The sequence below is a fragment of the Narcine bancroftii genome, chromosome 8 (assembly GCF_036971445.1).
Source record: "Narcine bancroftii isolate sNarBan1 chromosome 8, sNarBan1.hap1, whole genome shotgun sequence".
NCBI classification, from domain to species: Eukaryota; Metazoa; Chordata; class Chondrichthyes; order Torpediniformes; family Narcinidae; genus Narcine; species Narcine bancroftii.
Window position 1 is genome coordinate 64,642,816 of NC_091476.1, and position 26,098 is coordinate 64,668,913.

The following is a 26,098-nucleotide window of genomic DNA, read 5'->3' on the forward strand; positions in this document are numbered from 1 at the left end:
TAGCAGTTGCTTTAGACGCAGAGAAGGCCTTCGACAGAGTAGAATGGAATTACTTGTTCAAAGTATTGCAAAAATTCAGTTTACCGGAGAAGTATATTAATTGGATTAAAGCATTATATAAGGGACCGTTAGCGAAAGTGACAGTAAATGGACATGTATCAAAGCAATTTAACTTAAGCAGGTCAACGCGGCAGGGATGTCCACTATCACCATTATTGTTTGCGCTAGCTATAGAACCACTAGCAGAATCGATAAGAAGAGATAATAATATAAAAGGAATAAAAATAAAAGACAGGGAATATAAAATCAGTCTGTTTGCGGATGATGTGATAGTGTACTTAACAGAACCAGAACTATCAATAAAAGAACTATATAAGAAATTGAAGGAATATGGAGAAGTGTCGGGATACAAGATAAACGTAAATAAAAGTGAAGCAATGCCTATGAATAACGCGGATTTCTCAAAATTTAAGGAGGAATCCCCATTCAGATGGCAAACGCAGGCAATAAGATACCTAGGTGTGCAAATAAACAAAAATCTAGGCCAATTATATAAACTCAATTACAATCCACTAATGAAAAAATTACAGGACGATTTAGAGCATTGGAAAGAGCTACCACTAACACTGATAGGAAGGATAAACTGTATTAAAATGAACATTTTTCCAAGGATACTATACTTATTTCAGGCATTGCCAATACAACTGACAGAAAAATTCTTCAAAGAGTTAAAGAAAATAATAAGGAGATTTTTATGGAGAGGGGGGAAACCGAGGATAGCACTAGATAAATTAACAGAATGGTATAAACAAGGAGGCTTACAATTGCCAAACTTCAAAAATTATTATAGAGCCGCACAATTAAGGTACCTATCAGATTTTTATCAAACAAGGGAAAAACCAGACTGGACGAGACTAGAATTAGATAAAATAGGGGAAAAGATACCTGAACACATATTATATAAATGGGACGAAAAATTGGTACAACATAGAACTTCTCCAGTATTACACCATCTCCTCAATATATGGAAGAAGATTCATGTAGAAAGAAATAAAATAAATTACCAAATACCAAAACTAATATTGACACAAAATAAGCTACTCCCTTTTACAATAGACAACCTTGCCTTTAGAAAATGGGAAAAAAAAGGGATTAAAAGAATAGAAAATTGTTTTTCAGGAAGTAGATTCTTATCCTTTGAACAAATGAGAGATAAGTACAATATAACTGGAGATACAGCGCTGGCATATTACCAACTGAGATCCTACTTGAAAGATAAATTAGGAAGCAACTTGAGTTTACCAGAGGGAAGTAACCTTGAATATGTGATTACAGACACAATGTTAATCAAAAGATTTATAAAAAATATGTATATTAAACTGCAAGAAAAGGAAAATGAGGAAACAAATGGTAAAACTAAACAAAAATGGGAACAAGATTTAAATATAAAGATAAAAAAGGAAACATGGGAGAAATTATGCTCTGGAACGATGAGAAATACAATAAATACGAGGCTGCGTATGATACAATATAATTGGTTACACAGACTATACATTACACCGCAAAAGTTAAATAAATGGGACCCAACAGTATCTGATAGATGTTTTCGATGTAAAAAAGAAAGGGGAACAACAATTCATGCAATCTGGACATGTGAGAGAGTAGAAAAATTTTGGGAAGATCTCAATCAGATATTAAATAAAATAACAGAAAACAATATACCAAAGAATCCAGAGATTTTTCTCCTAAGTAACATAAAAAATAAAGAATTTGGAATTGACTTGGAAGATGCACAAAAAAGATTTGTCAAGATAGCCCTAGCCGTAGCAAAAAAATGTATTATGTCAACCTGGAAATTGGAAGATAATTTGAAAATACAACAATGGTATATAGAAATGAATAAATGTATTCCATTAGAAAAAATAACATATAGTTTAAGAAATAATATTGAAATATTCGAACAAGTATGGGAGCCTTACATTAAATACAATAGCGAAAACCTACCGGGAACAAACATTACCTAAGTTGATGGAAGGAGAAGAAAAGAAAAGAATGGACTCAGTAGAATTTCTGGTGTATTTTTGTTGAATGACAACATTGTCTAACTGAATTAATGCAACCTAGATTGTATACCTAAAATGGATGAGAGGTGGGGGGGTGGCTTGGGAGGAGGGAGGGGGGAGGGAGACAAAGTCACTGTAAATGTGTGGAAAAGAAAAAGTGTATATCATGGCTATTGTGATTTATGGTGTGAAAAATAAAAAATTTAAAAAAAAAAAAAAATAAGTTCTGTTCTTGAGAAAATTCCAGCACCAACTCCGGCTCTGTCTGGGCAAATAGGTCAAATTCCTTCCAAAGTCAAAGAATGTAATTTTGTTCTGTATTTATGGATAATAAATTCATCCTTCCGATATTCCATCCAAAAAAAATCACTAATAAACTTTAATGTTATCTGGATTTTTAAAACTCACGGGCAACCAATGCCAATTACTGCAATTTATCTTCATAAAACATTTCAAATCAATATTCATCACCATCTTTCAGAGGGGTGTCCAAGGCCAGCTTATCCGACAGTCCAATTAAGCTCCGTTCTTAAGAAAATTCCAGCCTTGACTCCGTGGTTCTGTGTGGGCAAGTAGGCCGAGTTTCTTCCAAAGTCGGAGAGTGTAGTTTTGTTCTGTATTTGAACTCTATTTTCCTTTATCTTTGTTGCCATTTTAAACATCTTTCAGAGGGGTGTCCAAGACCAGCTTATCCGACAGTCCAATTAATGAGCTCCGTTCTTAAGAAAATTCCAGCCTTGACTCCGTGGTTCTGTCTTGGCAAGTAGGTTGAGTTTCTTCCAAAGTCGGAGAGTGTAGTTTTGTTCTGTATTTGAACTCTATTTTCCTTAATCTTTGTTGCCATTTTAAACTAAAAACAATTGATAAACAAAACAAAGACTTTTAACAGAAAAGAAATATTCTTAAAACGGGTATTTATATAACTGCCTGGGGGAGACCGGGAATGCACGTCCGCTCCCTACGCCATCTTGCCATGCCCCAGCAGAGTGGGTTTTAATAACACTCAGATCGCACTTCCTTTCAGAACCACATTTGGGCCGTCCGGAGGGCATTTGACTCATTCTTCATTCATTACCCCTACTGTTATGGCTACTGGAAGAAGTATGCTGACATCGAGAAGAGGTTTGGATTTACCAAAGAGGCAGAAGAGGTGAGTGCAAATCTGGCAGCTGTATGCTTCTCTGTCAGGCAAGCAGATGATCAGAGACAATGGCTGTGGCCATTGGCACGATCAGGTTTGCCAGAATTTGCACAGGAAAATTATTTATTATGTGATGCCCCCCCCCCCCTTCGAGCTCCACAGAACACCAACAGGCCCTTTCTGCTCATCTTATTCACGCCGAACTGCTTATTCTGCCTCATCCCGTCGACCTGCACCTGGACTGTAGCCCGTCGTGCCCCTCCCAACAATGTACCTGTCCGATCTCGGAACCTTTACAGCCTTCGGCATGCAAGGTTTGTGCCAACTTGCTCCACCGCCATCCAATTTTTCCCGACCTCGCACCATTGACACTCCCAAAACATCTTGTCCGGGCGCCTGCTGATGTTTTATTTCCATACCTTGCTGAAGGGCTCACACTCGAAACATATCAATAGACCAAAGACACTGCCTGACTTTTTATGCACAATTTTTGTAAGGTTGTTTGCACTGTGATGCTGCCACAAAACAAATTTCGTGGCTTGTACATGACAATAAATTCTGAGTCTCTATGATGTATAAAGTACGTTGTTTGACCTGCTGAGTTCAGGCATGTGAAATTTCCATGTTTTTAAAATCCACCTTCGCGTTTTATCAGTGCCCTCCCGGCCCGATCTGACTCCCTCGACTCGTCCCGTGCAGTGCTAGGATCACGCCATGTTTCCTGCCTTGTAACAGCGGCAGCGCATCCCCGTGCATTCCCCCTCGGTTGCAAAGCGTTTCCGATGTATTGCAATGCTATGCCGTTTATGCTTCCTTGTGTTTTTACCCGTATCTCGAAAACCATGTGTGGAGAAACGATTGGGAAAGATTCATTGCTTTTAACAATATAACAACGGAAACAGGCCATATCGGTCCTTCTAGTTCGCACCAATTTACGTGAAACACCTACCCACTCCCTGTCCATAACCCTCCAACCCTCTCACATCCATACACTCATCCAACCTCCTCTTAAATGACAAAATTGACCCTGCTGCAAACACCTCTTCCAGAAGGTCATTCCACTCAGCCACCACTCTCTGAGTGAAGAAACTCCCCCTCATGTTACTTCTACAGTTTTGCCCCCTAACCCTTAACTTATGACCCCTCATTCCAATCTCCCCTATCCTCAGGGGAAAGAGCCTATTTACATCTACTCTATCTATTCCCCTCATAATTTTAAATACCTCTATCAAATCCCCCCTCAACCTTCTACGCTCCAATGAATAAAATCCCAATCTACTCAATCTTTCTCCGTAAACCTTCTCTGCACCATCTCTATCTTATTGATATCCTTCCTATAACGGGATGATTTATAAAGGCCAGCATACCAAAAGCCTTCTTCACCACCCTATCTTCATGGAAATCCATCTTCAAGGAATTCTGAACTGTTATTCCCTCTGTTCCTCTGCATTCCTTAATGCCCTCCCCTTCACTGCATACGTCCTATTTTGATTATTCTTCCCAAAATGAAGCACCTCACACTTATCTACATTAAACTCTACATCTGCCACCTTTCAGCCCACTCTTCCAAACAGTCCAAATCCTTCTGTAGTACAGTCCAAATATTAGGCACACCTCTGTAATATTTTCCCTGTCAAGCAATGCCACACCACCGCCCCCCCCCCCCCCCCCCCCCCTTACCCCTCCAATTGTACCACACCTAAAGCAGCGAAATCTTGGAATATTTAACTGCCAGTCACATCCCTCCTGCAACCATATCTCACTAATCATCAACCACATCATACTGCCAAGTGTCTATCCACACCTTCAGCTCATCCACCTTCCTTACAATACTCCTAGCATTGAAGTAAATGCACTTCAGGGACCTCCCGCATCTTACCTTCTGCCTATCCCCTTCTTTACTGTCCACACGATTATTTGTTACCATCATCCCATCCCCGTCATAGCACCAATCCCTTTGCTCCTCGATCAACTGCCCTTCCACCCCCAAATTTTGTCTACAAGACTTATTCTGCCATTCTCCCTCACATAGACCCCTTCCCCCAATTGCATTAGTTTAAAGCCCCCTTAGTAGCCCAAGCAAACGCCCCCGTCAGGATCCTGGTCCCTCTGGGATTCAGATGCAACCCATTCATTCGGTACAGGTTCCACCTCCCCCAGAATAGGTCCCAGTGATCCAAGAACTTGAATCCATGCCCCCTACTCCACCCCTTTGGCCACGCATTCAACCTCCACCTGATTCTATTCCTGCCCTCACTATCACATGGCACAGGAACTAATCCAGAGATCACTCCCTTTGCAGTCCTTCTCAGCTCCCTACCTAAATCCCTGTATTCATTATTTAGGACTACTTCCTCCTTCTTTCCTCTGTCATTGGTAGCAATATGTACCACGACCTCTGATTCATCACCCTCCCCTTTTAGGGTGTCTTGGACACGCATAGTTACATCCCGGACCCTGGCACCAGGGAGACAAACCACCATCCGGTTTCCTTTGTCGTATCTGCAGAATCCTCTTATCAGTCCTCCTGACTATCGAATCCCCTATAACTATCACCCTCCTCTTCCTCTCCCTAACCTTCTGGGCCACAGAGGCCGACCCCGTGCCAGAGGTACAGCCACCGCTGCCTTTCCCAGCCTGACTGTCCACCCTGCCCCCCCCCCCCCAACAGTACTCGAGGAGTACCGATTGTCAAGGACTACAGGCTCAGGGGCTCTTTCCTGAACCTGACCTGTCCCTTTCCCCCTCTTAACAGTAACCCACTGACTCTCCTCCTGTGGCCCTAGTGAGACCACCTGACTGTAACTCCTACCTATGATGGCCTCACTCTCCCTGACCAGAGCGAGGCCATCGAACTGCAGCTCCAGTTCCCTGACTCGGTCCCTGAAATGCTGCAGCTCGGCACACGCTAGAGGGCATGTGTTACAGGTTGGGGAGATGGATGGTGTGTGGGATGCATGTTTTTTTTAAGGTGGATGCCTGGGTGGGCTGCTGGAAATCGAGGTGGAGACTGGCGCAGCAATAATGCACAGTGCGGACTCGCCAAACCACCGTGTCCGTAAAGGAGTTTGCATGTTTGTTAACTTTAAACCGGTAATACAAGTACCACACAACTTTATTAGCTTTGCAAAGCGGGTGCTCTGTTACACGAAAAGACCTACAACAGGGTCTTTCTGCAGAGGGGCACAGGCCTATTCGCAACGATTCGCGTGACCTGTAATCTGAAAAACATCCAGCACGCATTTCGAGGACAGCGTGGCCTCTTGGTTGTCAATGTCTCGTGGCTCCGCCACTGAAAGAAAACAGTTTCTTTAACAGACTTGTGGCCCCTGGAATCGCGATGAAATAACCACGCAAGGCATTTCTTCAGTGAATCAAATGGATTTATTGGTCAGAACGCGTGCAACCTTTTAAAAGCCAGAAACACGCATTGATGTCATCACGCACTGACGTCACGTGGCCGGGTTGATGCCTTCTGGAAGTTGCAGTGCTGCCGTAGCCCCCCTTTCTCCCCCCCCCCCCGAACCGGCAGAAAGGTTTGTGTCTTTTAGGTGATCGACCTGTTGGCTGCTGCAGTGGGGACGACTTGTCCACGTGCTGGTTTAAGCCTGTCAATAGTGAAGGACTGTGGCTTCCCTCCAAAAATGCAGGTTTACCAACTGTTCCCCTACGGACGAAGCTGTACTCGCAATTTTTTCGGTCCTCGGGCACGAAGGAAGAGGGTTCCCCGTGTGAAGATGGTGGTATAGAGGTCAATTTCCTATGGTTTCCCCTAGCCTGGTCAACTGCTCCTTAAGATCATCGTTGGAGTTGGAACGGTAGGGGGTGAACTCCCCTGGGACCACCGACAGTGTGCCGTACACGAGCTCGGCAGATGAAGCTTGGAGGTCCTCGGGCTGTCTAACCGAGCCAACAAGGCCGACTGAAATTGTTCCACCATTCCATTTGCCTGGGGGTGACAGGCATTCGTATGATGAATTGTTGTACCGAGTAAGCGAGACAAGGCCGTCCACAGTAAATTGCGCTTCAGCCTATTGGAACCACAGTTCAGGCTCACCTGCAGAGTCCGTGTTTGCCCAAAAATACGCTCTTGGACGCGTCAGGGGCCACCAATTGTGGCCCTTGGAATCGCAGTGGACACGACAAAATAACCACACCACGCGTTTCTTCAGTGAATCAAAGGGATTTACTGGTCAGAACGCATGCAACCTTTCAAAAGCCAGAAACACGCGTTGACGTCAGGCAACCGACTCAATGCCTTCTGTGAGTTGTTGTGCCGCACTCTGGTATCTGCCCATAAAAATTATTCTTTTTGATGTCTTATTTGCTGCTAAAATTTGTAGAAAGGAAAGCAAATCTATACTGTAATCTCCCACCTTCTCCCCGAGTCTACATGGGCTTCCTCCAGGTGCTGTGGTCTCCTCCCATCCTTCAAACGGTTACAGCAGCAGACTCTTCGGCCCATCTGGTCTGTGATGAAAAATGATTCTGCCCCGATCATAGCCCTCCATACCCGGCCCATCCATGTACCATTCTGAATTTTTCTTGGACCAAGCGCATATTTGTCCCCTTCAGCTCCTTCCAAACTCTCATCGCTTTCTGCATGAAGTTGTTCACCCACAACCCATATGCAAGTAGACCCCAGCTTAGGATGATCCGACTTGCGATATTTGAAAGTTACACTGATCAAGTTGGGGTCCACCTATATCAACGTGGTTGCTTTCCCTTCTCTGAAGCTTCCATCCAATCTGTGCACGCAGATCACTTCCCAATCGTGGTTTGTCGGACACAGTGCCATTTTTTTTAAAGGTGATTTAGGACGTAGGTGGAGACTGCCGTCGCTGGGGAAAGAGAGATTGATTGAAGAGGGAGGGAGACCAACTGCAATCTGTGCATGCGTTCCAAATCACAACGAAGGTTGCGAGGTGACGCCACTGTCCCCGGTAACCAGGCACCATCTTGGGCTCCCGGCAGGAGTTGGGGGGGGGGGGTCGGGTTGGGGTCCCAGCAGGAGCAGCTCAGGTAACAACCACTACAGGTAGATCCCGATATACGATCGTTTCACCTTACGATGCGAGTCGTGGAACCAAACCCCATTGTAAGTAGTGATTTACCTGTACTCTGTAGGACCATAAGACATGGGAGCAGAAATAGATCATTCAGCCCATCGAGTCTGCCCCACCTTTTAATCACAAACTCATCCACTCGGCCCCATAACCTTTGATGCCCGGGCTAATCAAGAACCTGTCAATCTCTGCCTTAAATACACCAGCCTCCACAACTGCCCGTGGCAACACATTCCACATATTCCCCACCCTCTGGCTGAAGATTCCCTCTACTCTAAGCGGACCCCCTTCAGCCCTCTTGTCCTAGACTCTCCCGCCGTGGGAAGCAACTTTTCTACACCTCCTGTCCACGGCTTTCAAGATTGAAAACATTTCAATGTGATTCTACCCCCGCCCCCACCATCATTCTCCTAATTTCCAGTGAGTATAGGCCAAGAGCTGTCAAATGTTCCAACGGTTCTTGTCTCACCCAATCTCAATGGAAAAAGCCTGCTTCTATTCTCTCTATCTACCACATACACTAGTATCGGACAACCCTGAAACTTAAAAAATTCACCTTAAAATCGGGTCGTCCTTTACAGAGGGTCTAAAACTCCTTACCTTGCTGATGAAGTCTCAACACCGACGCAATCTCGCGCAAGCTGCGTTAGCTACCCGCCAAGTCTCAGCGCTCCCCTGCTGGGTCTATCCGCCCGGTCCGATGGCTGGTGTTTCTGTGCAAGCTTTAACCGGCCCTGTTGCAGATGCCAGCAGTGGTTTATTTTAAAATGGCCAAATAAAATTGAATCCTCCTAATCATCAACCCCTTTTTAGACCATCGACCCCTTTCGTGGAATACATGACCTCTTCCATAGAATATGTGATCCTTTACCAGGCATGGAATCCCGACACTGTGCAGGGGGAGGTGGTGGTGGTGGCAGTGCTGGACGGGGGTGAGAGAGGGGTAACAAGAACACACACGTCTATGGTCAGTCCGTCCTCCTGTTCACTCTCAGCTTATTCAGAGGCCAAATGCTGGATGCAGCATGGCGGCCACCAAGGCCCGCTCTCGCGAGAGCTTGGCCAACCCTGCCGTAGGCGCTGTATTCTGTTGACCTGCCCCACCACTGTCATTACCGACCCTTCCCCCCTCCCACTGTCGTTACCAACCGCCTGGGATTTATCGACTCCTTGGATAATCCCATCGACCGCCAAGGGGTTGTTGTTGACCACTTTGGAGACCTCCTGCTTTAAATGTTACTGAAATATTGTGATCTGCTGTTAACAGCATCCTCTGGTCAGCGGTAAGTGCCAGATTTGGGGGTGGGGTCGGCTTTTCCAAAGGGGATCACTCAAAACCAACATTTTGGGTCAAATTTCCAGGGTCATCCCAACCACTGAAATTTGCATATATTATTCGTACACCCCACCCCCAGGTTCTGCCCCCAGCAGGCAATTGACCCACCGATCTTCTTAACAGCCCGAGTGGGTGGAGGTACCCCACGCAGTGGCAGGGAAGAGCTTGCAAACTATGCGCGGACAGTGGCGAAGGCAGGGGTCGAACCCGGGTCTCCTGGCGCCTGCGAGGCAGCGCGGTCCCGCTAGCGTGCCTCCGTCCCAGCTTTCCCCATCCAACCATCCTTGACGGTGACTCTCTGCTGTGTGCCCGGCACAGGTCTACCAGAGAGGGCTGCAGTCCATCCCACTCAGCGTGGATCTGTGGGTCCATTACATTGCTTTCCTACAGGAAATCCTTGATCTCAGCAGCCCAGACACGTCGGCCAAGCTCCGGAGGTAAGCCAGCGAGAGTCAGGTGCGGATCGGGAAGGCATGCCTCCCCTCCTAGTGCAAGCCATCATCCAGCGGGGTGGGGGGAGGTGGGGCTCCCTCATCTCAGCACCCATGTCTCCCATGACGGTTGATTCACTCCTGCTCCATGGCTTGGACTGGGAGCAGGAGACACTAACTAGGCAGATGTATAATTTTTTCGAGAGGCACGTTAACAGTCCCTTCCTGACCCTGAGCCCAAATATACCTGTGTGACCCCAATGAATCCTGACACCCATCCGTCTTTGGAATGCAGAATTCAGGCCCTTTGGCCCACAGTGTTCTGCCAAACCCATAGCCACTGCATAACCCTCCATTTTTCCCAGTTCCATGTACCAATCTAATCTTTTTAAAGATCCCATTGTCTCTGCCTCCCCCGCCATTGCTGCCATACACCCACCACTTTCTGTGTAAAGAACTTGCCTCTCCCCCAACCCCCCATACTGGTGTGAGTAACCCAAACAGACACAGGGGAGAACTTGCAAACTCCTCGCAGACAGTGGCAGATTCAAGCCCAGGGATTTTTTTTAATTAGACACACAGGCCCTTTCGGCCCACAGCCCAATTCCACCCCTATGACCCACAACCCCTGAACGGCGGGATGAAACCGGAGCACCCAGAGGTGCCCTAAGCGGACACGGGGAGAAAGTACAGACTCCTTGCAGACAGCGCGGATTTGAACCCCAGTCACCGGCGCTGAAAGAGCATTGTGCTAACCGCAACGCTGAAGTGCTCCGCCCAGTTAACCCCTGTCCATTTTCGGGGGGGGGGGGGGGCGGTGGACGAAAACTGGGGCACCCTGCTGCAAACCCCGAGCGGGTTACAGGACCGCCGGGGATGCTCCACTTGCGCCTGCACCTCCTCTCTCACCACATCCTTGCTACTGTGTCTAAAACTCCCACTTTATTTGCAGCTTCACGTCAGGTGATTTGTCAGATTAAGGGAAAGATTTATCCTCCTGTCAGTGTTCACGTCATCCTCTCATCCCCGGGACGGTATCCACCCTTGGGACGCCCTCAGTATTAAACTGACCCATACAAAGCAATTCCACAACCGGCTAACCCTTCCTGGCCTCGCCACCCACAAGCCCCGTCTCCTTGCGTCCATGTCGTTGGAATGTCCCTATTGTACCAGCCTCCTCCATCTCCCCTGGCGATGCATTCCAGGCACCCACTACTCTCCGTGTTTTTTTAAAAGAATACTTACCTCTGACATCACCCCTAAACCAGGAGTGGCCAACTTTTTAATTTGGACATACGGCACGGTGACAGGCCATTTTGGCCCATGGGCCCGTGCCGCTGAATTAACCTGCACCTCCCTGGTATGTATTCGTGGGCTGAAATGGCCTGTATATCTAAATTAAAAGGTTGACTACCCCTGCCCTAAACTTTCTTCCCCCTCATCTTGAACAAATGTCCTCTTATAACCATATAACAATTACAGAGAGGAAACAGGTCATATCAGCCCTTCTAGTCTGCACCGATTTACATGAAACTCCACTAGTCCCACCTACCCACTCACTTGCCCATAACCCTCCAAACCCCCTCACAGCCAACCTCCTCTTAAATTACAGAATTGACCCTGCTGCAACTACCTCTTCCGGAAGGTCATTCCACTCAGCCACCCTTCTCTGAGTGAAGAAGCTTTGTCTTATATTACACCTAAAGTCTTGCCCCCTAACCCTTAACTTATGACCCCTCGTTCCAATCTCCCTTACCCTCAGGGGAAAGAGCCACCTCTCATCCTTCATTGCTCCAAAGAGAAAAGCCCTTGCTTCTTATGGCGTGTACTCCCATCCAGGCAACGTCCTGGCAAATCTTTGCACCCTCTCCAAAGTGACTGTAAAGAGGACGCTAGTAAAAGCCAGACATCTCGATGCTTGTGTTGATCCGGGAAGTGAGCACCTCTGAAGGCGCTCCTCTCCCGTGCCGAGGAACAGTCCTTTGAGGTGAGCGTCCCGTCCAGCTTGTCGTCGCTGTGGGGAGCAGGTTGGCCTCTGGTCTTGCTTGGCTTGTTGTTCCCCGGGTCGAGATTCCACCAGACCCACCCCTCCCTCACCCCCCCCCCCCCTTTGTCCATCGCTCCTGACGAGCTGCTCTTGCCTTCACAGCGTGTTCGAGATGGCGCTGGCTGCAGCGGGCACTGATTTCCGCTCCGACCGCCTGTGGGACTCATACGTGAGCTGGGAGAAGGAGCAGGGGCAGCTGAAGGCCGTGACCGCCATTTACGACCGCTTGCTGACGATCCCCACCCAACTGTACAGCCACCACTTTGAGAAGTGAGTGAGAAGGGGGCTTGTGCCTGCGATCAGCAGGAGAGATATCAGTCCCGCTGCGACAAGGGAGAGGTGGTACCGGGGAAACCACTCTAAGCAGGTTCATGTACCAAAATACCATGATTGACGTTATTTTGCAATCAGTCCAGTTCAACATCTCATATAATCCAAGTAACCACAGTGATTCTCAACCTTTCTTTCCACTCACATCCCACATTAAGTAATCCCTCTGCCATCAGTGCTCTGTGATTAGTAAGGGGTTGCTGAAGGTGGGAAGAAAAAGTTTGAAAACCACTTTTTTAATCGTCCCTCATGGACTCGTTATGTGCAGGGTTTCAGATCTCCAAAGGAAATGGGCCAATGACAATTTTTCTCAAGCCAAATAATCGCGTCTAGAAGCAGTGATTCTCCTCCTTCCCAAGCAACCCCTTACTGATCACAGAGCACCGATGGCAGAGGTATTACTTAAAGTGGGAAGTGAGTGGAAAGAGACAGTTTGAGAACCACTGATTAGTAACAGGACAGACATTGGCAAATTAATCTCAATATAGTCAGGTAATAAGAAGCTTTAAAAATTGTATGTTCTGCTGGGAGCACGCAAAGAAATTGCAAGGTTGTGAGAGGTCAACAAAACTGAAACAAATCCTGGCCCGGAGAATTGAAAAGTAAGATGCTAAATTCATAATGATCCTTGATTTGAGCTTAGCATAGCAGTTAGCTGGATACTGGGTTTGAATCCAGCGCTGTCTGTAAGGATCCTGTACGTTCTCCCCATGTCCGTATGAGTTTCTTCCCAGCCTTCAGAATCCAGATAGGGGTTGTAGGTTTACCAAGGAGTTTGGGTGCCACGGGCCCGCGGGCTGCAATGGCCTGTTACCATGCCACAGATCTAAGCTGAAACAGAAACGAGGAAGGATGGGGGTGAGGAGTCCAGGCCAAGAGACAAAAGGTGTTAACTGAATGTAATAAAAGGAGGGGTGGGAATTGGTCTCTGTGAGAGAGACAGAGGTAGAGTAAAGAAGGCAGGGGGTGAGGGAAGAAGCTGGGGGGGTGGGGGAAGAAGCTGGGGGGGGTGGGGGAAGAAGCTTGGGGGGGGGTGGGGGAAGAAGCTGGGGGGGTGGGGGAAGATGGGGGGGGTTGAGTTTATAACAAAAACTAGTTTCTGTCAAGTTCCTCCAACACTTCTGTGTTTTGACTATAATCAGAGCCACCTGCAGACTTTTGAGTTCGAGGACAAACACAGTTGGGACTCTGAGGAGCGCAGTGGAATGAACAAAGGGATCTGGGAACTAGTGGCGTCACAGGGTAATTCTGCGGGCTTTTGACAGGTTGGCCTTCGTAAATAAAAGAGGTAGACAATCCTTTATCCGGAACCTTTGGGGGACAGCGTGTTATGAATTTTCTGGATTTCTGAACAAAAGCCAGCTGTGTGTGTGTGTGTGTCTGTCTGTCTGTCTGTCTGTCTGTCTGTGTCTCTCTCTCTCTCTCTCTCTCTCTCTCTCTCTCTCTCTCTCTCTCTCTCTCTCCCCTCTCTCTCCCCCCCTCCTCTCTCTCTCCACCCCCTCTCTTGCTCTCTCTCCACCCCCCCCTCCCTTCCCCCTCTCTCTCTTTCCACCCCCCTCTCTCCCTTCCCCCCTCTCTCCCTTCCCTCTCTCCCTCCCTCCCCCACTCTCTCTCTCCCTCCCTCCCCCCCCCCCCCACCCCTGGTTTTTGGAGCTTTCTGCATTTTACATATCCGGATAAAGGGTTGTGTATCTGTACTCAGTTTCAAAGTTGTTGGTCAGGCCATATTTGGAGTTTGTCTACATCAAACGACAGAAAAGATTATCAATAAGAATACACAGACGATTGACTAGGACATGGCCGGGGCTTGGGGAGTGGAGTTACAGGGAGAGGTTAATTAGGTTAGGGCTTTATTCCCCAGAGCGTAGAAGAAGCGTCCAACATTATGAGGGGTACAGACAGATACATCCAAGCAGGCTTCTTCCACTGAGGTTAGGAGACTGGATGACGTGGCTTCGGGGTCAAAGTAGAAAAGACCCATTCGGGCGGCCCTTCTCCGCGGGGAGAGCAGTGGGCGTGTGGAACGAGCTGCCACCTGAAGGGAATGTGGGCTCAGTTTTAACATTGAAGAAAAACTTGGGCAGGTGGGAGGGGTCTGGTCTGGGTGCAGGTCAGTGGGGTGAGGCCGAATAGTAGTTTGGCACAGAGTAGAGGGGCCTCTCGTTACAGAGTGTGAAGTGAAAAGAGGGGTCAGTCAGCCTCTGAGGAGTGAAAAACCGTCAGCCATGCCTTCCTCTGGAATGCTCGGAGAGCCACAAGGAGCCCAGGATAGGGAAGGGTGTGGGACAGCGGGGGTGGGGAAGGGTGTGGGACAGCGAGGGCGGGGAAGGGTGTGGGACAGCGGGGGCAGGGAAGGGTGTGGGGTAGAGTGCCCGGGCATCGGAGGGAAATCCAAAACTTGCTCTCATCCGGCAACTGCAACCCTCATCTGGAGCTCTCGTCACTCCCACAGGTTCAAGGAGCACGTGCAGAGTTTCTCGCCGAAGGACATCCTCTCCACAGACGAGTTCCTCCGGCTGAGGTCGGAGGTCGTGAGCAGCCTGTCAGCGGCGGAAGCCGATTCGGATGACGGTCCCCCTGGTGATGACCCCCCACCAGGGGTGGGGAGCACCGATCAGGAGAAGGTGATTCAGCAGGCGCCACCTGCGGGCACACAACCTGCCGGGATGAGCAAATCAGTAATGGATGGGGTGGGGGACTGTGGTCAGTCTCTGAGGTATTGGGGCTCCAGTGGCATGTGAGGGCGGGGCTTGCAGACACAGAGCCTGCTGGTTCTGGTCCTGGGCCATGGCACTGGGAGTTCACTGACCCACAGAGTGCAAGGCTGCGGCCTGATTCAGGAGTAGGGTGGGTGAGTGTCAGAGTGGGCCTTCCGCATACTCCCAGGGTCGGGATCCCACCGCACACTCTGGGGTTGGAGTCCCACCAGGCACACCCCAGGGTCAGCCACAGAGTGAAGCTCCCTTCATACCGTTCCATCACACACTTCTGAGGTCAGACACAGAGTGAAGCTTCCTCCGCACCGTCACATAACACATTCCCGGGGTCAGACCCAGAATGAAGCTCCCTCTGCACCATCGCGTCACACACTCCCGAGGTCAGACCCAGAATGAAATTCCTCCATATCACCCCGTCACACAGGGCAAAGTCTGCATGAGTTGGATACAGAATGGTGAGTGCTCGCCACGCTTCACCGCAATGTTGTCTGTGCATTGTGTCTGGAGTGACCCTGCTCCGCGAGAATATTTTTTTGTTTGTTTTGGGAAAACAAGCTGCGATACTGTTCACTTCCTCTTCAGTGACCTCTGACCCTCCCCTTCCCTCCCCCCCCCCCCCCCCCCCGCACCACCAATCATCTGTCCAGGCCGATACGGAGCTGGAGAAGATCAGAGCCCACCTGGAGGCCACCCGCCATGAGATGTACCTGCTGAACGAGGAGGAGGTCAGCAAGAGGTGGCATTTCGAGGAGGCGGTAAGGGTGGTGTAATGCTATCCCTCCCCCGTCCATTTGAACCCAGGTCTGGTCCCCATCACTGGCTCTGTATAGTCATATGTCCACCATGATGCGTTGATAGAGGTTGTTTTACAAGTAGTCTAGTTCACTATCTCATAATACAAGTAAGACAAGTATAGAGGTGCGACGTAACAGAGAGGTCAGATGTTACATAGCAAGGCTCTACTTGGGTGAGGTTTATTCAGGAGACTGATCACAGCAGAAAATAAATCTGGTGGTGCATGATCTCACCCTCTGTTTCCTGATAGGATAGTGGGGGGGGTGGGGGGGGGGGGGGAGCAGGGGCTGAAGAGAGTGTGGCCGGACATGGGATTCATTGTTTAATGCATTGGCTGCTTTTCTGGGACAGTGGCAAGGGAGGGGGTGTGGTGTGTGTGTGATGCCCTGAGCCACATCCCCAGCTCCCATTTGCAATTTTGGTGGGGGGTGGTAGGGCCGATCCCATCACTCGCGGTGAAGCTCCTCGACGGGAATGCCTGTAGGCGCGGTTAAAGGATTCCTCTGGCGTCCATAAATCATGGGAGCAGAAATAGGCTATTTCAGCCCATCGGGTCACGTCTCTGTTCTAAGTGGACGCCCTCCAATCCTGACGTTGTGCCCTCTTGTCCTGGACTCTCCCACTGTGGGGGAACAACCTTTCGACATCTACATGCAAAATGTTTCATTGAGAACCTGCCTCACCAATTCACCTAAGATTCCAACCAGTACAACAGACTCCTCCTGTGATAACCCTTTCCCAAAATCATCCCAGTGAACCTCCTTTAACCCCTTTAACGTTGGTACATTCTTCCTTCAATGAGGAGCCCAAAACTGCTGAAATGAACGCCAGTATCTGGCACCTTCACCGCCGACTCAGCCTGCATGTTGACCTTCAGGCCATCCCGCATGAGGACTCCCAGGTCCCTTTGCATCTGCGTATTTTCAATTTTTTTTTAAAGTCCACCTTTTTTTTTACACTCCAGAGTCCCTGACCGTACACTTTCCGACATTGTATTTCATTTGCTGCTTCTCTGCGTCTCCTCATCTGTCCAAGTCCTTTTGCAGCCTCCGTGTTTCCTCTGTACTACCTGCTCCCCCCCACCCCGCCTTCCGTTGTATCGTCTGCAGGGCTTGGCCGCGGAGCCATTCACTCCATAATCCAGAAAACCTCCTGGGGAAGTCAAGCCGCTGGTACCTGGTGTGAGCAGTCCAGCAGAGGTGGCTGGAGGGGAGAGCGGGGTGGGGAGGGACAGCTGCGGGTATCCGTTAACTATGCCGCCTTGGCCCTCTGCAATCGTTGCCGCCTTCCTGTCACCCTTATCTCTCCCCCCCCCCCCCCCCCCCCACCTAGATCAAGCGCCCCTACTTCCACGTCAAGCCCCTGGAGAGGGTGCAGCTGAAGAACTGGAAGGACTACCTGGATTTTGAGATCGCCAGCGGCACCAACGAGCGGGTTCTGGTACTCTTTGAGCGCTGCGTGATCGCCTGTGCTCTGTACGAGGACTTCTGGATCAAGGTGAACCCCCTTTTCTCGGAAGCTTGCTGCCCGGGACACAGGCTCCGGTCTCTCCCGATCGGCGGCTTCTTGAGCTTTTATTTTTTAAAAAAAATTACTTTTGTGTTTGTTGTTTTCTTTTGCAAGAGTTCCAAAGAATTGCACGTTTTACTTTGATGATCTGACTTCTAACATAATCTTTTAATTCCATTGCTGTTTTATCTGCACGTGTTGCTTCAAACTAAAGAAGTTAAGGAATTGCAGAAGAAATATGTAAGCATATTAATCACTGTGAGTGCCCCCTCCAGTTCTCAATAAGCTGTACCGTGATGCCTTTTTATTTTTTAACACGGCACCGTAGTGCCGTACATGGTTCGGGACCTGTCCTGCCTCACCTCTCTCTGACATGCTCCTCTCCACAGTACGCCAAGTACCTGGAGAACCACAGCGTGGAAGCTGTCCGCAATGTGTTCCAGCGGGCCTGCATGGTGCACCTGCCCAAGAAGCCCACCTTGCATCTCCTGTGGGCTGCCTTCGAAGAGCAGCAAGGTAGGGAAGCTGCCGGGCCCTAAGGGTAAGGTGGGGGGACGGTTGGTCACTGGCCTTTTGTCGGGGCACTGACCACAAAGACCTCGGGTCGCATTAGCAGAGGGCGCCAAGACCGCAGGCGTGAGGGGGTGGGGGCAGTGCACAAGGCTCTCCAAGCCCATGGCTCGAGATCAGGGACCCGCTGGAGAAATGGTCGACAAAAGTGTAGGGCATTGCGCTTGGGAGAACGAATCAAGGTGGGACATTCACGGTAAACGGTAGGGCACGGAGGAGTGCAGAGGGACCGCGGAATCTGGGAATGCACCCACACAAAAAGTCGAGAGTGTAAGTTCTTGGGTGGTCCGGATTTTGGACATTTAGTGTACATAATTCCCCGAAAGTGGCGTTACAGATAGATGGGGTCATAAAGAAAGCTTGGTCTTCATAAATCAAAGTATTGAGTACAGGGGTTGGGATGTTACGGTGAAGTTGTATAAGGCAATCGTGGGGCTACGTTTGGAGTATTTGGTCACCTAACTAACTGCAGGAAGGATTTTGAAAGAAGACAGAGAAGATTTACAAGGATGTTGCCAGGACCTGAGTTACATTGGAAAAGGTTAGAACTTAACACCTTGGAGCACAGAAGAATGAGGAGAGACTTGATAAAGATATACAAAATTATGAGGTGCATAGATAGGATTGTGGGGAGAGAGCGGGATAGTGGGATTAGTGAGGGGACCTACACAGGGCTGTGGGGGGACAGCGGGGCAGTGGAATCGGTGTGGGGACTGATACGGGGCAGTGGGATCAGTTTGGGGACTGACGAGGCTATGGGGAGAGAGCGGGGCAGTGGGATCAGTGTGGGGACTAATACAGGGCTGTGGAGAGAGCAGGGCAGTGGGATCAGTGTGGGGACTGATACAGGGCTGTGTGGAGAGAGTGGGGCAGTGGGATCAGTGTGGGGACTAATACAGGGCTATGGAGAGAGCAGGGCAGTGGGATCAGTGTGGGGACTGATACAGGGCTGTGTGGAGAGAGTGGGGCAGTGGGATCAGTGTGAGGACCAGACACAGGGCTGTGGGGAGAGAGGGGGGCAGTGGGATCAATGTGGGGACTGACATGGGACTGGGGAGAGAGCGGGACAGTGTGGGTGTACAGTCTACAATTTCCTTTATCCATCGATCGCTTTTTCTGAATTGCTGCGGACTTGCGGGAATTGAATAATTATGAGACTACAGACGTATATGTGGTTGGACGTTGAATGAACGTTAAGCGGCGCTTACCTGTATATCAAAATATTGAGTACAGGAGTTGGGATGCTATGTTATGTTATATATATTACAAAATTATAATGGGCTGCATCTGTTGGAGCAAGACGAATTGTCCACATCTTGGATCAAGAACTTATCTGGACTGAGAGTGGAGGGATGGGACGGGGGCCGATCTGTGGTGAGGAGACTGTGGACGGATGGGGTGAGGTTGGGAAACAGGGAGGGAGTAGATCCCAAGAAGGGCAGGTGGGGAGACGGGAGAATGAGGCCAAGTCAGCTGTTGAGGGGGAGGGAAATAAGTGGGGGCGCAGAGCTGGAATCCGAGGGGAAATGGCATGGGCCGAGACTAGTTGTGTGGGGGGTGGGGTAGTTCTGCTGAGTGAAATGTTTAGGTAGTCGGTTAACAGGTCCAGGAGGGGAGTTGTGGGGGTTATGGGAAAGAATAAAGGTCACTTATTTGGCCTTCATACCCGAGGCTGTGGACTTGTCCAGGTGAAACCTGAGATATTTCTGTTGGTTTTAAGGTCCGTTTATAATGTCAGGCGCATCATACGCAAAATGGATGAACTTTTGGTAACTTACAATGAGGTGCCACGAGCTTGGCAACCCCACCTACAAGGGAAGAATGGCTCATCAGAGTCACCGAGTGTCTGTGGGTTCGTGTTCCTCTGCAACCCCGCGGCCTTCTGTCTGTTCCGGCAGCGAGCCTGGGCTCCCAGATCCCCCCTCCCCATTACCACCCAATACCATCATGGAGCTGTTGGTGCTCCAAGGCCCATCTTGCCGTCGACGAATCCAACGCCTGATTTCCGGTCAAGCAGTCTGGTGCGAGCCACTCGCTGCTGAGGTCCCCTTCCTCACGGGGTCTTGCCTTTGAGCCGACACGCCCAGCTGCCCTTCAAGTAAATTTAACGGCTTCTGGAAGGTTGCAGCTGGGCGACGTAGAGCGAGTTATGTGTGTGTGGGGAGCAATGGGGGTAGGGGGAAACTGGGTGAGATTTGGAAGGGGGAGGGCAGATCCTTTTTGGAGTAAAACATGAAAGGAACAACATACAAGAGCAGTGAGACTCCATAAACCACTGGTGAGACCTCGCTAGGAACGCTGTGGGCAGTTTTGGGCGCTTTATTTAGGAAAAAACGTGCTGGAATTGGATTTACTAGAATGATACCAGAAATGAAAGGGCTAGTATATGAGGAATGATTGTCAGCTCTCGTTGGAGCACAGAAGGATGAGGGGGACCTCAGAGACATTTCGAAGGCTTGGACGGAGTAGATGTGGTAAAGTTGTTTCCCATAGCAGGGGAAGTCTAGGACAAGAGGGCCCAACTTAACCATATAACAATTACAGTATGGAAACAGGCCATCTCGGCCCTTCTGGTCCACTAGTCTCACCTACCCACTCCCTGACCATAACCCTCCAACCGCCTCACATTCATGTACTCATCCAACCTCCTCTTAAATGACAGAATTGACCTTGCTGCAACCACCTCTTCCAGAAGGTCATTCCACTCAGCCACCACTCTCTAAGTGAAGAAGCTTCCTCTTACGTTACTTCTAGAATTTTGCCCCCTAACCCTTAACTTATGGCCCCTTGTTCCAATCTCCCCTACCCTTAAGGGGAAGAGCCTATTCACATCCCCTCATAATTTTAAATACCTCTATCAAATCCCCCCACCTAACCTTTTATGCTCCAACGAATAAAGTCCCAATCTACTCAATCTTTCACCGTATTCTAGATCCTGCAACCCAGGCAACAATTTCAGGAGAAAAGGGCATCGATTTAAAACCGAGAGGTAGCCAGAGGGTCGTGAGTCGCCGTGGAACTTGTCGCTGTGGAAGCAAGGGTGTTGGGAGTGTTTAAGGCAGAACTTGGCAGGTGTTTGATTAGTCAGGGCATCAAGGGTGACGGGGGAGAAGGCCAGGGAGTGGGGCTAAGTGGGAGGATGGATCAACTCACAGTTAGAACAGCGGAGCGGACTCTCGGGGCCGACTCCTGCTCCGATATCTTGGGAAGGCACCATGGTTGGAAGTAAGAACCCAGTGCTGGTCAAACAGTGTCCTTCATATTAACAGAGATACGGATCCATAACCAACGTTTCGGGCCTGCGCCCGGGTCAAGGCCTGAGCAAAGTGTAGGTAGGCAGGGGTGGGGGGGGGGGGGGAAGACGAGCACGTTCCACAGGCGGGAGGCAATTGTTGGATATGGTCGAGAGGGCACAGCAGCCAACGGTGGGGGAGGGGGGGTGGCTCTGAGAGTGGAGAGGGAAGAAGACAGAGGCTTGGGAAAAAATGGGAAGTGGGCGAGCAGAACCAGAGAAGTCGACGTTATTGGTGCCTGTGAAGCAACCCCCCTCCCGCTGGTGGTCTGCTTGATCAACAACCACCCTCAAGGCCGGCCTTGGTCCTTCTCCGGCCCCCTGAGTCCCTGTTTGGAGTGTTTTGTAAGCTTTTGGTTGTGCCTTGTTTTGGAAAGACTGTACTTCCTGGTGGCAGTATCTGTGATCTTGCAATATTCCTTCAGTCTTCACAGGATAACCCCAGTTTAGATGTATGGAATCCTTGCTAAAACACTAGGCACAACTCGGTAAGTTGCTGCAGAAGGGGCACTTGAACGCGTCCCCAATAAAACACAGACACCCTGAGCTTTGCACGGTCAGCTTGCTGCGTATGTCCTGTCCTGCCCGCGTAACCTCCTCTCTCTCTCTCTCTCTCTCTCTCTCTCTCTCTCTCTCTCTCTCTCTCTCTCTCTCTCTCTCTCTCTCCCCCCCCCCTTCCCCCCCCCCCCCCCCCCCCCCCCCACCCCCCCCATGCCAGGCGACCTCAAGGAATCCCGGCGGATCCTCAAGTCCTTCCAGATGGTCATGCCCGGGCTGGCCATGGTCCTGCTCAGAAGGGTGAGCCTGGAGCGGCGCTGCGGGGACCTGGAGCAGGCGGAGACACTGCTGAGGGAGGCCATCGAGCAGCACCAGGGCACCCCCCTCGCCTCCTTCTTCGCCATCAAGCTCTCCAGGCAGCTCCTGAAGGTGCAGAAGAACCTGACAAAAGCCAGGAAGGTGCTCCAGGAAGCCATCGACGGGGACAAGGTGAGTGATGATAGGGGGGGAGCACGTGCTGCAAGTCCTGAGGGAGGGAGGGGGTTGTTCGCTATCCTGCAATGCCAGCTGTCCTTTGAGGGAGGAGCTGAGGCGCCTGGCCCAACCTGGCATCGTTACCCTCCACAGGACAACGTCAAGCTGTACCTGAACCTGTTGGAGCTGGAGTTCAGCTGTGACGTCCGGACCAACGAGAGCAACATTCTGGGCTGCTTCGAGCAAGTGCTTTCCAGTTCCCTGCCACTTGAAATCAAGATCGTCTTCTCCCAGCGCAGAGTGGAGTTCCTTGAGGATTTTGGCTGCAGTATTCGCAGGTGAGCCTTCCCTCGCGGTCCGGAGTTTACTGCCACAGGTAACGAGAAATGACAGAGGATGTTTTGAACTGTGCGCACCTCTGGCCTTACTCGAAGAAGGATGTCATGGCTTTGGAGGCTGTACACCAGGTGGGTTCCAGAGGTGAAGGGGTCAGCCTATGAGGAGAGATTGAATCTACCCTGCTGGAATTAAGAATCCAAGGGGATCTTACAGAAACTTATAAAATTAGGAAAGTCAGTTGTTCCCATTGGTGGGGGGGAGACCAGAACAAGGGGACACTTTCTCAAGATTCAGGGCTGTAAATGAAAAAGTCAGTTCTCCTGTTAGGGAATAACACCACCAAACAACTGAAACAAGTCGAGTTGCCTTTAATCGACTTGAGATCATGATTGGAGTGGCCAGGTTAACAGGCTGAGCATGAGCATGAGCACATGCTCTGCGCTCTGGGGCACCCACTCGAAGTAGGAACAGCGTTGCCTGCTTTTATCAGCCCGTCCAGACATTCTTCTGCTGTCTTGTTGGAACTTTGCTTCCAGACAAGGTGGAGTTTTTCTGGTTCCGCGCTAGCCCACTTTCACAGAATTGGCAATTACAGCCACGTCTTGCTGGTTCCGCGCTAGCCCACTTTCACAGAATCGTCAATTACAGCCACATCTTGCTGGTTCCGTGCCAGACTCCATCAATTACAGCTCCATCTTGTTATTTACCATGAGTAGCTTTTACTTTCCTTGGAGCAGTCTTATACAGTGGGTCCCATAAATCAACCTGGCAGTTCAGCCCACCATTTACAAGTCATCTTTAAACATTCATGCCCCTTGTTTCCTTTACATCTGAGGAACCTTTTTTAAGTCTGTGTGTGCATCCTTTCCCAGTGTCGCAATGGTAGCACTACCATAAATGAAGTTATTTTCATTCTTGAAATGCCAAGCCTTCTGTTGAAACAGAGCACCAGGGTTCTCCTATTCAGCAGTTTCAGCTACTGAGCCACACAATAGTTGGTCACATTTCTGTCAAGTGTCCATTATTCACAAAGTACAGAGTTCAAGCTTACGGAGTTTTAAACACACAATTTATAATGAGCCCCTTTCACACACTTCCCACTAAATCGGCTGTTCAGTGTCCCGGGATAGGAATGGGGTGGGGGGGGTTTGGCTTTTCATCCTCAACGATTCCTAACTGGGACAATGAACGCTTGCAAGGAGCCATCCCCAGGGTTAGGACTGTTCTACCTTCTACTGGTGACGTCATGGCACATCGAGCGGTGGTGAAACCTGCCCTAAATCCTGATCAATGTCTTCTGATCTTATATTTGAACAAAATTAATCGTGCCTAATTATAATGTAATTAAGTTTTATGTACAGCACAGTATGAGCCCTTCAGCCCCTGTTGATGCGCTGACCTATATAAACCTTTACAAGGGGCAGTGGAAAAGGGCTGGCAATAAGTAGCAATAGTGGACAATTTTTAAACAGGGTGGGAAAGTTGGTAATGCTTTAGAGCACAATTTATACAGCGTGGGAATGTTGGTAGCACTATTGTGTATAATTTATACAGCGTGGGAAAGTTAGTACCTCTATCACGTCTAATTTATACAACATGGGAAAGTCGGTAATGCTATCGCATACAGTGTGGGAAGGTTGGTAGCGCTGTAATTTATAAATACCGTGGGAAAAAGCGGTGGCGGAACTGCCCTCCCAGAATTCCATGCGGCAGAGAAAGAGCTGTTTGTCTGGCTGCATGCATGGGGCATTCATAGAAGGGTTTCTCTGCCGCATGTCATTCTGGGAACTGAAGTCCACTATTGCTTCCCACCCCCCCACCCCACCCCCCCCCCCCCCCCACCTTTATAAATTTTGCACTATAGTGCTGCCAATTTTCCCAGGCTGTTTAAAAACTGTCCACTATTGCTAGTTATTGCTATTTATTTCCTCTCTCTCTCCCCTGTGGCTTTCCCACGGAAAGGTTTGTACATTGATTTTAATCGTCCTGCACTCACGCAAAATTCCACAATGCAATTACCCATTTCACATTCTCCTGATTGCAATGCTGACATCTGCAAATGCCGGGGATTGTACGAGGGGTCAAGGCCATCAATCCCCAGTGTGAGATGATGCCATCTGATGCCGGCATTGAGCTTATTTTGCATTCAAACCAGGCACATTAAAGGCTGATTAGCAATTAATTCCTGAGATTACTTGCAAGTGTGAAAGGGGCTATAGATTTAGGACGGAGATGGGGAGGAACTGCTTTTCCCGGGTGGGGGAGGGGGTGAATCTGCAGAATTCGCTGCCTGTTGAAGCAGTGGAGGTGATCTCAGTCAACATATTTAAGACCAGGTTGGATAGATTTTTACATAGACGGGGAATTAAGGGACATGGGGAGAAGGCAGGTGGAGATGAGCCGATCATCAGATCAGCCACGATCTCATTGAATGGTAGAGCAGGCTTGATGGGCCGAAAGGTCAGCTCCTGCTCCAAATTCTTGTGTTTTGCAGGCAGGCAGATGATGAACCCCCTCCCACCCCCCCCCCCAGAGTACAAATTAGACCAGCCATTCTGAACCTTTTTTTGGCTATGGACTTCCCCGGGCGGGGCTCTGCTTAAAGCTTAAGAAGTCAAGTTCTGGCTCCCTCTACTTCTCCAACAGACTCCATTAAAAAAACATTATGTGAGGTGAAAGCAAAAAAGAAGCTTTTACTTCAATGTGCGGTGGATGGCTGAATTAGACAGTTCAGAAGTGCATATGTGTTTATTTAAATTGAAAATTTAGGCATGCAGCCCTTCCAGCCCATGAGCCAATGTCACACAATTAAACGACAACCCCCATACGCTTTGAAAAGTCAGAGGAATCTCTCTAACTCTCTCTCTCTCTAAATCTCTCTCTCTCTCTCTCCAACTGCCACTCCCCCTTAGTCTCTCCCCCCGAGTCTCTCCCCCCGAGTCTCTCCCCCCGAGTCTCTCCCCCCGAGTCTCTCCCCCCGAGTCTCTCCCCCCGAGTCTCTCCCCCCGAGTCTCTCCCCCCGAGTCTCTCCCCCCGAGTCTCTCCCCCCGAGTCTCTCCCCCCGAGTCTCTCCCCCCGAGTCTCTCCCCCCGAGTCTCTCCCCCCGAGTCTCTCCCCCCGAGGCTCTCCCCCCGAGGCTCTCCCCCCGAGGCTCTCCCCCCGAGGCTCTCCCCCCGAGGCTCTCCCGAACACCCGAGGCTCTCCCCCCGAGGCTCTCCCGAACACCCGAGGCTCTCCCGAACACCCGAGGCTCTCCCGAACACCCGAGGCTCTCCCGAACACCCGAGGCTCTCCCGAACACCCGAGGCTCTCCCGAACACCCGAGGCTCTCCCGAACACCCGAGGCTCTCCCGAACACCCGAGGCTCTCCCGAACACCCGAGGCTCTCCCGAACACCCGAGGCTCTCCCGAACACCCGAGGCTCTCCCGAACACCCGAGGCTCTCCCGAACACCCGAGGCTCTCCCGAACACCCGAGGCTCTCCCGAACA

General features: G+C 49.8%; 1 protein-coding gene across 2 annotated transcripts in view; it reads left to right on the forward strand.

Moving 5' to 3' along the window:
• LOC138740782 (pre-mRNA-processing factor 39-like) overlaps nucleotides 1-26,098 on the forward strand; it is a 66,070-nt gene that overhangs the window by 30,009 nt on the left and 9,963 nt on the right. For both annotated transcript variants that reach the window (XM_069893863.1, XM_069893864.1), the window contains exons 3-11: nucleotides 3,088-3,213; nucleotides 9,925-10,043; nucleotides 12,187-12,354; nucleotides 14,867-15,038; nucleotides 15,779-15,886; nucleotides 17,259-17,423; nucleotides 17,825-17,951; nucleotides 22,016-22,284; nucleotides 22,423-22,607. In XM_069893863.1, coding sequence (XP_069749964.1) covers nucleotides 3,088-3,213; nucleotides 9,925-10,043; nucleotides 12,187-12,354; nucleotides 14,867-15,038; nucleotides 15,779-15,886; nucleotides 17,259-17,423; nucleotides 17,825-17,951; nucleotides 22,016-22,284; nucleotides 22,423-22,607 — 1,439 coding nt within the window. The remainder of the gene's footprint in view (nucleotides 1-3,087; nucleotides 3,214-9,924; nucleotides 10,044-12,186; nucleotides 12,355-14,866; nucleotides 15,039-15,778; nucleotides 15,887-17,258; nucleotides 17,424-17,824; nucleotides 17,952-22,015; nucleotides 22,285-22,422; nucleotides 22,608-26,098) is intronic.